The sequence below is a fragment of the Pinus tabuliformis genome, chromosome 1_2, assembly GCF_031772625.1.
Source record: "Pinus tabuliformis cultivar Carrire ecotype Pingquan chromosome 1_2, CPIR1, whole genome shotgun sequence".
NCBI classification, from domain to species: Eukaryota; Viridiplantae; Streptophyta; class Pinopsida; order Pinales; family Pinaceae; genus Pinus; species Pinus tabuliformis.
Window position 1 is genome coordinate 1059461802 of NC_142298.1, and position 16016 is coordinate 1059477817.

A 16016-nucleotide genomic window follows, 5' to 3' on the forward strand; every position below is an offset into this window, starting at 1 on the left:
CCCATGGAATCATAACCTGGCTCTGATACCACTGATTCAAATCTTGGGAGGAGGCCCCCAAGATCTAAAAGATTGAAATGGATCTTGGGATAGAGACCCCCAAGATCTGAAAGATTGAAATGGATCTTGGGGGAAAGGCCCCCAAGATCTAAAAACTTGAATTGCCAGAAGAAAAATAGGAGAATGCCCAATAAACAAAAACCACAAAGAGACTTTTTATTAAAACCCAAGTGGAAATAAACTAGCTAGGGCAATGGTAGCTTATCACTGAGAAGAGATGTGTGGCTACATGCCTCTAAACTGTAAAGGCTACATTGTGGCGGACAATCTATCCTTTTACAAAATGTGATTTGTTACTTATAGTATTTTTCAGTTACAATACCACGGGTCAATTCCATGGGTGAATGAATACCATGGGTGGATTTTACAATAACACAGGCAGATGCCATTTACAATACCATGGGTGAATGAATACCATGGGTGAATTTTACAATACCACGGGCAGATGCCATTTACAATATCATAGGTAAATTCCATGGGTCAATGAATAATATGGGTGGATGAGTACCATGAGTTGATGCCATTTTCCATTCGAATCATTAATACATTGATCCATCTGGCTTAGAAGGAAACAAAGGAAGCAATTCATAAAACATTGCTACTCTGCAAACACAAAGAGCCACTATAGTGCATCATCAAAGGCTGATGCCAAGGAACAAAGATCCCTTTACCTTCTCTCATATTTTACCAATGACAAAGACACCCATGATCTCTTTGCCAGTGGTTAAGAATGCTCTGCAGAACATCTAAGTCCACCACTTGTAACTTCCTCCATTCTACAGTCATGTTTAAATCTACAAATCGATAGTTCAAATAGTCGTAACCCCTATTGCGTGGGCTCTCCTTTGGAACCCTATTCGACACTTATACTCAATACACTTGCAACGTGTTCACAATTGTGTTCACCCTGGCCCACATGACAACTCAACCCATTTAGATGATTGTTAACTGTTGACACGTGATACCACCTCGACATCCTCAAGCGATCAATGGTGGACAAGTCCTCAATAAGATCAATGTTAGAGGGAGTGTATTGATCTGCAAGTAGCGTGCCCGTTAACTCCACCAAATTAGTTGATGTATAACATGCCCCCCACCAATCTACTTACATAGCGCCCCTATTGGATATCGAGTTTCAAAGGTGTCCACCTAAACCACCTTTTGGAAGTGTAATGGCCTACCTGATCCTATTATCTTACATTATCTTACTAGCCTCCCTATTGAGTGATTGACCTTTTGTGTTTGATTCCAATAAGTATTAGTAGTATATGTATGAAGTATGCATATGCTAGCTCCATACCCACACTTTGCACAAATACACTAGCATTCTAAAGCTTAAAAATTTAGATATAAAATCAATGGTTAAGCTTGATTAATGACTAATCTTGATTAGTGTTTAACTAACCTTAAAATTTTGGCTTATAATTAGTAGGTTATATTGTTACATATTAATATTAAATTATTAGATACTTGTGAATATGTAATTTTACCGATGATTTGATTTTAATATTTTAATGTTAGTTATTATTTAATTTCCCAGGATTTGATAGTTTATCTCCTCAAATTTATTTTGAATTAAATAATAATATTTCATTTGCCTAGGTTTGATAAGTTGTCTCCTCAAATTTATTTTAGAATTAAATATTAATATTTCATTTCCCAAAGTTTGACAAGTTGCCTCCTCAAATTTATTTTTAGATAAGATATAGGAAGAAAAGTCGAAGTCATTAAATTAAAAGTATGGGTAGATATTGATGGCATCAATGGTGGGTGGTTGAGGTGGATGAGTGGGGGACACATAAAGGGAAAGATGATTAGAGGAGAAAGGGATCATTGATCTTTATTTTTGGGATTGGAGGAAATAATTGAGAGGGAAAGGAAGGAAGGAGGACGGAGGAGATTGGTTTTGGTTGTAAGCTTGCATTTGGTTGTGGTTGGAGAGCATTGGACCTATTTTTGGACACACTATGGTAATTGTCATTGGACTTGGGCTTGGAGGGCTGGGTAACTTGTGGAGGTTCCCCGGGCTAGGAAGTCAGATAAACATTCCTAGTGGTAAGGTGGAAAATATAATCGGGTAACCCCAACAAGAGTACCCCAACTGAGCCACCAAATCAAGTATTATTCCGTTTGTTTTATTTATTTATGTAAATTGCTATAAATCAAATTCCTTACATGTTTAATACGCTGTAAATCAAATTTAATTTATCTGTTATTTTCTTTGTTGTGAAATTAGATGATAAATTTAGTTTTAGTTAAAGAACCCCAAGTTGGGTCCTCACATGGAGTTTGATACTGCCTCATAAAGTAATTTTGATGCTTGGGAAAACTGCTCAAGTCGACACCCGATACTGCCCCTATCACTCTTGTTTGGCGTTCATTGCATGTTCAAGTTTAAAAGCTTGCCGCTCACTTTGAAGGGTGTCTTCACGAACTCCACACATGATCGCCTTTTTGGAAAGCTAATACACACATAAAGCAAACCTAGAATGTGCACTGCATTACAAACTTGGACTCTTGTTGCACATGAAGAATGCATATAAATTGGCGACTTTGTAAGAATAATTTATCTCTCACAAGCTTGATCAAATCTATCTTTGGAAACTATGGTGCTCCATAATACAATATCCTGGTGAAATATTTTTCAATGTGAACGATGCATATAAATTGGCAAAAAATGTTTTTATTATTAAATATTTAATGATATAATTTTCGAATAATTACAAACTGTGATGTCTGCGATGACAATTGTTGAAATCTACTTTTTCACTTATTTACAGAAAACTAATGTAATCATAGGGGCATTAACCCCGACAATAAATTTAGATCCAAGCTTCGATTTCCATCCAGACTCACCTCCACCAACACTAGCTCTTCCTCACACTCTCTCTCCGTCAGGTCTCGGTCGCACCAAGCATTCAAAGGTGAGTGGCATTCAACTTTTTTCCTAGTTAGTGGTTTCAATCAATTAATTAACAGTTTTGACTTATTAAAGTTTGAGGCATGAAAAATTATTCAAACATTAAATATTTAATAACTAATGCTAGCATTAGTTCATTTAACACGGAACTGCTCTCGCCAGCTGGAAATTTATCTTAAGTATGAACTCGATATGAGGTCAAATAAGATCTTGAAATCGTTCATTGGATAGAAAAAATACGTTTAAGTATTTCATAAGTGGGGATTTTTTTTTTTCTTTGGAATATAAATGGAAAACTTTGGTTAAAAACAAAAACATTCAATGGTTTCCATGTCCAACTAATAGGGACTAAAAATGATTATTATAGTCTCTACAACCTTGAAGGGGTAGGGACTAATAAGAAAACTTGCCTTCTCCTGCGAGGATCGAGCAAATGGCAAAACGAATTGTTATCCCTCCACCTTGTTTCAATTCCGACCGGAGATATCTTTGGTCCATCCATCATTTTCATATTAAGACACTCCCAAAATCTCAAACCCTATCGACATGGCCACATGGATAAAGTATTGTTGCGCCAAGAGGCTATCCAATTCAATATTGTAAAGATGTTGTAATGTTTAACATTTTGACTCCGTCAAAATAAAATAAAAAACATAAAACTATATATGGTATAAATGTTGTAATATCTTGTTTAACATTTTAATTAATATCAAATTAAAAAAAAATAAAAAACATAAAAATCATAAATTTAATAATTAAATCAATTTAAATTTTTTTAATTCCACCCAAATCAAATCTTTCAAGATATTTGAATTTTTTTTCATCCTTTTTATGCTAGTTAAATCCAAAATTAAAATTAAAATTGAAATTGGTATTAATACATTTGTCCCAATTATATTTTTTTTATTAATGTTAACCAGGTCATCTTTAAATGCAATTCATTATTTTTATAATTTAATTTATTACCGGTTAAGTTGTAAATGCCATTCTCATCCGTGGAAAAGTTTGGATCAGGGTTTAAAATTTCGGGAGTGTATAAGCTCAAGAGGGAACACATTTCCTTCTGGTTTGGTTTCGCCTGTGAAAATGGCTCTGACAGTGGACGTGGTGATAGCCGGGAATGTCGTCCGCGACGCTATTATAGGTAGCGCCTCAACAGTGAATATAATGCCCTATCATACAATGAAAGCTCTGCGTCTCCAACCCACGGGGCCGAGTACTCACTCTCTGCTAATTCCTGGTGGTGCTGAGAGTATCCCAGCAGGTGTGATTGAGGACGTTCCCGTTGATGTTGGCCGGGTTCGAATCTTGACCACATTCCATGTTTTGCCAATGCCGAATCCGAAGGACTCCTACTCTCTGCTGCTAGGCATGCCATGGCTGAGCGCAGCGAGGGCGACAATAGAAGGTGATAAAGATAGGGGCACTGTGGTGAAAATATCTGGGGGTAACGAGGCCATTACTATTCCTGGACGGAGGACGGCCAGTGATGAGCAGGGGACGGGATATATCACTCTCGTTCAGATAGGGAGATCATTAACCAGTCAATAAATTATGCAGTCCACTCTGGTAATTTTCATCTCGCAAGTTAATGCAATTTCTCAGCGGCTAAGAGTTCTCCTCCTTGTTTTGCGCATTTAGTACATTTTTACGGATTGATTATCAACTGCTATGCTACAGTTTCGACTAGAATAGCTAGAAGTTTCCATTCTCCTTAAGCTTTGAAAATAGTGTATGCTTTTGCTCTATAAAATGAAACAATTGCTTCAATATCGTAGCAGAAGATTGGGGGATTTTCACGTATTTTGCAACATTAAAAACCCTACAAAGTTTGGGTTCCAAAATTCTCCATCCATCTCAAAAACTCTTACTTGCTTGCGCTTCCCTGAAGCATTTGCTGTGTATCTATTTTTTAAGCGGAATAATTAATCACCTGTAGAATAACATTAAATAATGGTCCTGCTGCCAAATAAGTTAGCCTTTTTCAGAAAACGCTAGTCATAAGGTAAAGACAAGGATACAAATTCTAGAATCTCTTTGTCACCGGCTTCTGCAAAGTCCACGGACATGGTAGACAATTATAAGTTTGGATTCTGATTTTGAGGGTTCAAGGTCACAGAAGAACGACCCTTTCTACCATAGGAGATCATTTCAGGTCCTAGGCTGGGGTTCCAAAATGGATGACGATTCTGCCAATAGGCAGCCAAAATTGCAGAGGAATTTCAGTGTTTCTGATCAAATGTTGATGGGCAGATCTATAGGAAGGACAGATTCTGATAATACTATCAAATCTTTGCACTCAGATGATGAATATGTTGCATGTGCAGCAGATTCGCCTTCAGCTTCTACTATGTTTTTCTCTCCGGTGCCAGATAGCCCTGCAGTGGACGATAGATCTAGTTATGGCCAGATGAATTACTGTTTAGCTGCCAGCAAGCAAATGGTTGGCATATTCCTCTCAGTTTGGGTGAGAAGCGATTTGAGGCATTATATACGCAATCTCAAAGTGTCATGTGTTGGAAGGGGCCTGATGGGTTACCTTGGCAACAAGGTGTGGCACATTTCTGTCAAAAAGTGATTCTCATGTTTTATGATGTTGCATTTGCTGTTCCAAACATGGACAATGACGTTTTCTGTTTTGCACCCCTAAGAATGTTTGATTTTTAGCATAGTATTTGCTGAATGTTCATAAATCAAACATAGTCCTTGCTGAATGCTCATGACGTCTCTGAGGTAACAGGGGTTTAGAGCGATTCAGTCCTATGTTTGTAGAGCTCAATATTAGGTAGCATGACTCTCCATCATACAGAGAAATTTGACTTCAGAAAGATGGCGATGAGCTCCGGAGGAATTCTGATGTCATGGAAATCATAAAAAAGACTCGCTTTCCACGGGTTTGTAGATTTGCTGGAGAGGATTCACCTCGTTCCCACATCATTGAATTGAACTTCAATATTTTAAACTGTCTCTAAAGGATTTTTGTACTGAGGGAATTTTGTACTAGTTTGCTCAGTGCTCGAGTCCATTTTGGTATTTTCCATAAAAGTTGCAGTCAAGTTATTTGGCTTGAAGAGTTGAATTATCGAATTGCACTTTGTTATTCCTATACAAAACAATTTGTGAACAAAATGATTGGGAGGAGCTGCGGGAAATTGATCCAAGTGCTGATAATCTGTAGTTGAAATTATTACTTTGTATTAGGACTCATTAAGTGAAATGGAAAATGACTGGGAGGCACGTCTGGAATTACTCTCTGCAATTTCAGTTGGAAATCCTTTTAAATAATATTAAGGGAAGGACTAAAACCTACATATATTTTAGTAGCTTAGGATTGAGCATGAAATTGGGCATACCTTTAAGGGTTGGCATGAAGGAAAGATATATTTTGCACTCACCCACAAATGTTTCATAATTTATACCAGTATGCTGGAGATAGTTTAAAATCAAAAGAAAAGTGCTGTACTCTGGCATGGTTGGTACAAGTTGATATAATGTAATAATTTTGTATTATTATATTATTACGTTTATTTATTGATATGCATGTAGTCAATTTTTGAGCAGATTTTGACACTTTATAACACATCATAGTGTGATTAGTTTTAATTTGTATCTTCTATGTGTATCTATGTAAAAAACAATATTGAATTTCTATGTTTTCACAGTTTGCATCGTACACAAATGTTTAATTTCAACACCCCACACTTGTTCTCCTAGAATGTGAAGGTGTGCTTTTATACACTACCTGAAGACTGTTATTAAGTTTCTATCCAATTATTAGTTTATATATTTTTTCATCTGTAAAGATTAGTGTAAACATTTTTAAATCTGAGTTTTTTTTTTTTATCATTTCATCTATGTATTAGGACTCATTAAGTGAATTGGAAAATGACCAGGGGGCACTTCTGGAATTACACTGGGATTTTAGTTGGAAATCCTTGTAAACTATATTAAGGGAAGGACTCAAACCAACATGTATTTTAGCAGCGTAGGATTGAGTATGAAGTTGGGTGTGTCTTTAAAAGTTGGCAGGAAGGCGAGATATATTTTGCACCTACCTACAAATGTTCCCACCTACAAATGTTCCATAATTTATACCAGTAAGCTGGAGATAGTTCAAAATAAAAGAAAAGTGCTGTACTCTGGCATGGTTGGTACAAGTTGATATACTGTAATGGTTTTGACACTTTATAACGCATCATAGTGTGGTTAGCTTTAATTTGTATCTTCTGTGTATTTATGTAAAAAAAAATATTGAATTTCTCTGTTTTCACTGTTTGCATCGTACGCAAATGCTTAATTTCAACACCCCACACATGTTCTCTTAGAATGTGAAGGTGTGCTTTTATACACTACCTGTAGACTGTGTTATTAATTTTCTATCCAATTATTGGTGCAAACATTTTTTCATCTGAGTTTTTCATCATTTTATTTATGTAAAAATATGACTATCTCTTATGGGTATGAAGGTGTACTTTTATATACTGCGTTACTAATTTTCTATGTAAAGATTAGTGTAAACAATTTTTAATCTGAGTTTTCTTATCATTTCATCTATCTATTAGGACTTATTAAGTGAATTGGAAAATGACCAGGAGGTACTTCTGGAATTTGTTAAAATTGGCAACTAGGGCCAAAATCCATGTGGGTCATCTTATTTATAGCAGCTGCTATTCTTCTTGGATCCCTCTCATCGGGAGGTGTAGGGTTGATCTAAAGATCATCCGATTTCGATAAGTATTCATGGAGTTACAAATTCATTTGCGTCATAAGACAATTCGTCAAGGTCGGCCAGCAACCAAATAAACCCCACATGTGCTCAACGTTTTAGTATAAATAGAGGTGGCCTTCAAGTCATTTCAACACACTTGGGATCTCTTCCTCTCTCTACTTATCTTTTGCGATTTATGTTTATGTTCTATCTGCTGTTTACTTTAATGTTGATGTGATTGCTAATTTGGAAAAGATATGGAGCTAACTGTGAAAATTGAAATAAATTGCTCTAAGCATAGAACATACTTAAAATTAACATGGTATCAGAATTGAGCTGAAGACAATGCCCAAGCAAGAGTGAAAGAGCAATCACCGAAGACAGTTGGGAAAGGACAAAAGGATCAATGGATTCCTCATCCCTCTTCAAATTCACCAAGGGTGAAGTTGAAGCAGAAAATATTATCAGAATGGCGCAGCAGAATATGGCCTACCAAAAGAACACTTCATTGAAAGACCGGATCTCAGGGTGGAAGGAAAGGCAGATAACTAGTTCGGCCATTATGCAAAGGAGTGTCCGAATGGTAGGGACACATCACTTGATGATGATAACAATCATTCCAGGGACATCTTCAATGATCAAAGGAATGGACAGATAATGCAGGTCATCAAGAAAATGGCCGACTCTTCATAGAAAGCAAGGAACCCCAGGTATGAAGAATCAAATTTTGTTTCTGATAAAATAAAGAAGCGTTATCTTGTATTGGCCCTCTCCTTTAGATTCATTGGGAATCTAGCTTATAGATTGTAGTGCTTCAAGGCACTTCATCGGATAGATGGGTGCACTCTCTAATTTGGTAGAGATGGAAACAATCGTGGGATTATACTTGGAGCCGATGCCACCTATCCCAGAAAGGGTGTAGGGAATGATAATTCTCAATTGAATAAGGGTAATTTGATTCATGTACAGAATCTCTTTTATGTCACTGATCGCAAGAAGAACCTGGTGTCTATCTCGGAAATGGAAGTCAAAGGTTTCAGGGTGGCATTCATCGATGGAAAGGTACGTGTTAAAAAATATAATTTTCAAAGATGCTTTTTTCTCATGGGTTTAGGGTTGGCAATTTGTATCAAGTTGCAAGATGGTCCATTGGGAATCATGTCAATTGACATATTGCATCTATAACACCGGAGGTCTACGTATGGGGCCCTACCTGATGTGAGTCAAATGGTGATAGGGATGTCTGAATTCAAGTAGAGCATGAAGGTACATGTCTGAGATGTACCGAAGGAAAATCTTATAAGGGGACCATTCCCCTCATGCAACGGGTCGACATGTTTGGAACAACCCAAGGAGTTTGAGATTCATGATCGGGAATCTCATGTATACAGGTGGAAGAAAGCCCTCTATGGCTTGAAGAAAAACACCCGAGGCTATTTGAGAGGATTGATAGCTATCTGATGATGCTGAGATTCACTAGGAGTGAAATTGATCGAAACCATTACCCGAAGGTTGTGGATGATAGACCTCTCATACCGGCACCTTATGAGGACGACATGTTTCTAACAGGTGCAAACCCTCTCATTTGCAGAAGTAAGAGGGAGTTGGATTCCGGATGTGGAATGATAAACCGCAAACCTGTGACTACCTCGAGGATCTTAACTTTCAGAAGTTATATGGTAGTGATGTCGGACCATATTTGGGAAATGCCTTTGAGTTTCATAAACTCATTCGCGTTGATGTTCTTGGTGAACTTCCGTTGGGACATGTGTTTTGCAGTTAGCATGGTGAGGTCATATTTGGTTGAGCTTCACTGGATTGGTGCTAAGAATCTTCTGAGATATCTTTGGGGCACAATCTCTCATGGATTGAGATACACTGTCGGAAATATGAAACTGCATGATTATTTGAATGCTGACTGGGCAGGCAGTGTGGAGGATCACTAGAGCACTTCTCAGTGCTGGTTCTTTTTGGATTTTGCTTCGATATCATGGATGAGTAGGAAACAGAAGTCGGTTGCTATAAGCACCGCCGAGACCAAATACATAGCTACGAGTATGATCTCGTGTGAAGTTGCATGATTGCAGAAGCTCTTAAGTGCGCTGTTTGTACACATGATGAATACCATTGTGATATTTTGTGACAACCAGAGGGGGGATTCGATTATTGAGGAATCCTGTATTCGATGATTGCTCCAGCAGATAGACATCAGATACTGCCTTATTTGCGATATGGTAAGTTGATGAGCGAGGAGGCTCCATCACATTGAGATTGATGTACAGGTCACAAACATTTTGTCAAAGCCCCAGGGAAAGGTCAAATCTATGACTTTCTCGAATGACTTGGAGTTGTTGAGAGACCTTCTTATAAGGGTCTTGCATGTTGCATGCATTGAACTCTGGGAGCTCTGGGGGGCTTGGGGTACTTATTGGAGCAACATACGACCACAGGGCGACTCAACCTCCCCTGGTGGTGCGCTATGAACAGGATGATTAGTTCTCTCGTGGCAACTGTGGAACAGGATGATTAGTTCCCCTGTGGGCCAAGATGATTTGTTCTCCGTGGTGACTATGGAACAGGATAATTAGTTCCCCTGTGAGCCAGGATGATTTGTTCTCCGTGGCGACTGTGGAACAGGATGATTAGTTCTCTTGTGGGCTAAGATGATTAGTTCTCCGTGGCATCCATTGACAGGATGATTAGTTCTCCGTGGCATCCATTGACAGGATGATTAGTTCTCCTGTTGAGGCATCCTATCCATGCAGTCTGGGACTCATGGGAAGTACCTCTCATCTGATCAATGAGCAGGGAAATGAGGATAGGGACCATAATAATACTATCGATGGACGCGTCGCTGTATCTACTGTACTCCCTATGCTAGGATGACTTCCATTGATCTGGGATCAATATGAGTGGTTTGAGACACTCTCTTGTGACATTGATCTGGGATCCGTATGAGTTGTTTGAGACACTCTCTTGTGACATTGATTTGGGATTAATAAAACTGACTTCGGGTCAGTGAGAGTGATGTGATACACTCTTTTCAGATGAAATTGACTTCGGGTCAGTAGAGAATGGTATGAGACATTTTTGATCAATTCTTCTTCTTCATGGTTCAGCAGAGCAGATCAACGTAGAGCAGAGCTCAGCAGATCAAAGTAGAGCAGAGCTCAACAAAGCAGAGCAGAGCTCAACAAAGCAGAGCTTAGCAGATCAGAGCAGTGCAGGGCACTGATGGTAGAGATAGTACAGTGGGACATATGGATCAACAGATGGAGTTCTCTCTAGTTAAGAGGGAGTGTTAAAATTGGCTACTAGGTCCAAACTCCATGTGGGTCATCTTATTTATGACAACTGATATTTTTCTTGGACCCCTCTCATCGAGAGGTGTAGGATTGATCTAAAGATCATTTGATTCCGATAAGTATTCAGGAGTTATGAATTTATTTGCGTTATAAGACACTTCGTCAAGGTCGGCCGACAACCAAATAAACCCCACATGTGCTCAACGTTTTAGTATAAATAGAGATGGCCTTCAAGTCATTTCCACACACTTGGGATCTCTTCCTCTGTCTACTTATCTTCTGCTATTTATGTTTATGTTTTATCTGCAATTTACTTTACTGCTGATCTGATTGCTAATCTGGAAAAGATATGGAGCTAACTATGAGAATTGAAATAAATTGCTCGAAACATAGAACATACCTAAAATTAACAAAATTACACTGCAATTTTAGTTAGAAATCCTTGTAAATTATATTAAGGAAAAGACTCAAACCAACATATATTTTAGCAGCCTAGGATTGAGTATGAAGTTGGGCGTCTCTTTAAAAGTGGCATGAAGATAGTTTAAAATCAAAGAAAAGTGCTGCACTCTGGCATGGTTGGTACAAGTTGATATACTGTAATTGTCTTGTATTAATAATATCTTTTATAACGTTTTATCTATCATGTAGTCAAATTCTGAGCCGATTTTGACACCTTATAACGCAGCATAGTGTGATTAGCTTTAATTTGTATTTTCTATTAGTGTATTTATGCAGAAAACCAATATTAGTATTAATAATATCTATTATGGCGTTTTATTTATCGTGTAGTCAAATTTTAGCCGATTTTGACACCTTATAACACATCATAGTGTGATTAGCTTTAATTTGTATTTTCTATTGTATTTATGTAAAAAACCAACATTGAATCTCTGTTTTCACAGTTTGCATTGTACACAGATGCACAATTTACAACACCCCCACGCTTGTTCTCGCAGAATGTGGATGTGTGCTTTTATACACTATGTTATTAATTTTCTATTTAAATATTAGTGCAAACATTTCTTCATCTGAGGTTTTCATCATTTTATTTATGTAAAACTATGACCATCTCTTTTAGGTGTGAAGGTGTATTTTTTTCCTTCTGCCAAGATATTCGGCAGATCCAATAAAAAAGAATTACTTCTCGCTAGTTCATTAACAGAGTCTAACCGACTTTCTTTTAGGGATGTACTTTAGCGACAAGAACTCAACTCAACCAATTGAACTAATCCTCAAGACTTTGTGTGAAAATATGTTTTTATATACTATGTTATTAATTGCTATGTAAAAATTAGTATAATTTTTTTTTCTCCCCATTCACTTTTTTTTTTCATCCATGTAAAAATAAATTATATATATTTTTTTCTCATTTCAAACAGCTATATCAAGAGTTTTCAGTCATTGATATATTCTATTTTTCTGTGCATGTTTCTTTTATGTAATTTCAGACGGACAGGGAAATATCAGAAGCTTACTTTTATACCCAGGAAGAGGAATGTGATCTTGGCATACTGTCCTGAACCTGAAGACATATTTATGAAATATATATATCTAACTAGTTGAATAATATGCTTGATTATTGTCTTGGCTCCATTTTGCTGTTGTGATAATTTTGTATGTGTGTACTTCATTGTACATTTGCCTGCAATTGGATCTGATCTTTAACTTTTGCGGCATTAAAATGTCACAAACCACTGCTATTAAATATTACATGAATTTGGGTGGACACACTTATGGCAGGATGCAGTAAATTCCAGATAACATAGCAACGCTAAGCATTTATTATGGCTTCTAAGCAGTTATTATTACTGTTCCCGATTGAGACAACCCAAATTTTTTTTTCAAGATTAAGGTAAATAAAATGTCTATCATTGCCGAGGTGATGTAGTATTTCATTTCATAGGAGAATTTTCCTAATTTTAATGTAAGTAGATTGTTTTATTAAAGTGAATTTTAAGTTGTATTAATAAATGTTAAAGGCGGCAGATGTACTAAATTCTAGTTAGTATCTCAGCGTAAGCATTTGTTTGTTAGTATCTCAGCGTACCAAATAACTAATACTATTGATTTTCTTTGTCCTTGCAACAAAATGTAACAACTTTCCCTGTAGATGAAGAAGTCTCTGGGGCTAGCATTGGCAGTGGACTCTGTTGTGCTTAAGAAGTTGAAGAATTAGGAGCTATAGGAGGTAGATCACGTCCTCTATTGGTGACCATGTTAGGTGGTGTCACCTTCTCCTCTACAACTGCTACCCCGTACACTACCTCCTCTAACCATTGAGGAGCTGACTTTATGATTGGCTTCTCGGCCTCAACCCTCCATGCAATAGTGGTGTCAATCCCATCTAATGAGATGGCTTTCACATTAAGTGTTTTCTCAAGTTGCTTCACCCACGATCGAAGATTGTAGTAGACGTAAACCATGTTATTAAGTTGTTGAGATTCCAACTTGTACAAAGGTCATAAATTAATAAATTATAAATAATAAATTAATAATTATAAAAATATTATTTAATGAATTCAAAAGATTAATTGGAATATTTTTAACTTGCTGCGCTTCTTGGTGTGTATTTTTTCAAATACACTTCAGTTGTGCTCACATTCAAAGGAGCTACATGTTTAGTTGAGCATTTGAATGACAAACATTTGGAGTTTGGGTACTTTGCCACCATAATTTTTCCACCATGCATCTACAACAAATAAGATAACCATAAGAAAAAAATTGAAATTTGAAAGTTGAAGCAAAGTATGTAGAGATAATAAAATATGAAGCAAACTAAAACTTACTTGACGTTTTAGTCTTTCTATCCACAATAGCTATACCAAAGCTAAATGTGCTACCTATCATCCTGTATATCTCCATTTCTTTGGAGATTTCTACATGTTCTGTTGGAGATGACACCATCTTCTGAACACAAGTGAAAAATCCATCCATGACCTCAACATCAAATAAGAAGCCACATGAGTAAGAAAATGCGGGGTTTAGGTAGATCCCTGTAGCATAAATGGGATGATGGAATGTGTTGTTTATCGCTCATTACTCACTTTCCAAATGAGTTGTCTTTGAAACCCCTCATCCCCCTTATCATCATAGTCACTGCAAATGGATTCTTTGACCTTATTGATGACTTCATACAAGTAGCCCATTGTGGACTTGTTTAAATTAACTAATTGAAGAACTTTTACCAAAAGTTCAATATTGCTACACACTTTCTGCATTTCTGTCCAAAAGCTTTCTTGATATGAAACTAGTTTGCATATGGCCTCTCTCTTTGGTTTGTGGTTATATGGCGAAGTACACCACTATTCTGAAAGAAACATTCTCTTCATATCCCACATAGAATTTAGGAGGGATTAAAGACATATGACGCTAGACGCAAACCGTGCAATGGTAGGGTGCACCGACTCCTTGTTGTTGGTGAATGTTCTCATCAAATTAAGTGCATATGCATGATTATATATAAATTTTGTAATGTTTTTTGATGATTCAACAATATCATTGACAAAATGATTTTTTTCTATGTTCTCCAACATCAAATCAATGTAGTGTATAGCACAAGGTGTCCAAAATAAGTTAGGATATATCTCCATAAGCATTCTGCCAGCAACAACATAATTTGCAGCATTGTTTGTTATCACTTGGACAACATGTTGTGGATCCACCTCCTGAATGAAAATGTTCAACAAATCACATAATAACCGCACATCTTTGATTTGTGCAGATGCATCAACAAATTTCATAACATTGCTTTCTTGGGACAATTAACCAAGAAGGTAATAAGGGTTATACCCTTTTGATCGGTCCAACCATTTGACATAACAGTGCATCTTGTGTGTGCTCATATGCCTTTAAACTTCAATTTCTTAGTGCATTTAACTTTTTCATTATAAAGAACGCACCCTCTAAAGTCATCTTATGAAGGGGCTTTGTACCTCGTGCCAACAATAACAATAACATCAATCATAGGTTGGAAAAATGGTTTGTTCCTGACAATGTTGAAAGGAATATCATTCCAAAGAAGATACATACCTAACAACTTGTTAGCGTCTTTATTTTCCTTTTTTGTAAGAACTAATGTGATTGATGGTTGTGCTCTTGGTGTGGTTGTAGGAATAAAAAATGATGAGACATTTATGTGGTTGAGTGTAGATGCTGACATTGAAAAAGAACCAGTACCACTCTAACAGTCACCTCCCAATCTTGCCACTCCACCCCTTACCATTTGACTCTTCAGAGTTGCCTTTGTCACTTTGGTTGTCTTTATTTCTTCCAATGATTTGAGGGCTCTGCGGATGATTTTTGGATTTGGGTTTATGCACAACTCTACATCATGTCCATAAATTTGTTCAAGGTGGAGCTTCAATATGTATACCCCCCTGTCATATGATGTCCCCCTAACTTGCAAGTCAAATTTGATCTGTCAAATTCTTCGTTAAGTTCACCAAATTCCCATAGAGAGTCCAATTTCCTTTGCATGTTTGTAATTTTGTTGAATATTGAGTTTTAATGTAAGATTGAAGTTTGAAGTTTGAACTTAGGGCACAAGAAGAATTGCAAGTTAAACAAATGAAATGAAATTTACATACAACATTTTGAATTTTTGATGAAAAAACCCTCAACTTAATGCAACAAAAACACATTCAAACCTAACAAAAATCATGGAAAAACAATAGGGCACAAGATTAAGTTAAACAAATAAAACTAATAATCAAGATTTTGTATTTTTGACTAAAGAAAACCCTCTCCACTAAATGCAACGAAAATGATTGAAAAACACACTCAAATCTAAGCAAAAAATTATGGAAAATATATGGATGATAGAAACTCATGGAAAAACAAGAAAATAAATATGACCAAATTTGATGTCCATGCCTAAAAACCTTGCCTTGCTAAAGAAACTTGGTCTAGACTTTATTTTTTTTCTTTGGGATGTTAAATTCCTTCACTTTTCTCCTGTTGCCCTTGTAGATGAGTTCTCTTCTTCTTTATTTGTCACTTCTGCCCTTTGTATACAAAATGA

The 16016-nt window shown here is 36.7% G+C and overlaps 1 protein-coding gene across 2 annotated transcripts; it reads left to right on the forward strand.

Moving 5' to 3' along the window:
- The first annotated feature begins 3960 nt into the window (after positions 1-3960).
- LOC149209789 (uncharacterized) lies at positions 3961-12894 on the forward strand. 2 transcript variants are annotated; one of them, XM_089396511.1, is made up of 2 exons: positions 3961-4549; positions 12445-12894. In XM_089396511.1, the coding sequence occupies exon 1, from the start codon at positions 4067-4069 to the stop codon at positions 4529-4531; it is 465 nt and encodes a 154-aa protein (XP_089252637.1). In that variant the 5' UTR covers positions 3961-4066; the 3' UTR covers positions 4532-4549; positions 12445-12894. The 2 variants fall into 2 exon arrangements, with proteins under 2 accessions (XP_089252637.1, XP_089252638.1); XM_089396512.1 differs by lacking the exon at positions 12445-12894 and adding an exon at positions 6874-7292.
- The last annotated feature ends 3122 nt before the right edge of the window (positions 12895-16016 follow it).

Coding starts and splice junctions, on each gene's coding strand:
- LOC149209789 (XM_089396511.1), top strand. CDS start 4,067: ATGGCTCTGACAGTGGACGTGGTGATAGCCGGGAATGTCGTCCGCGAC.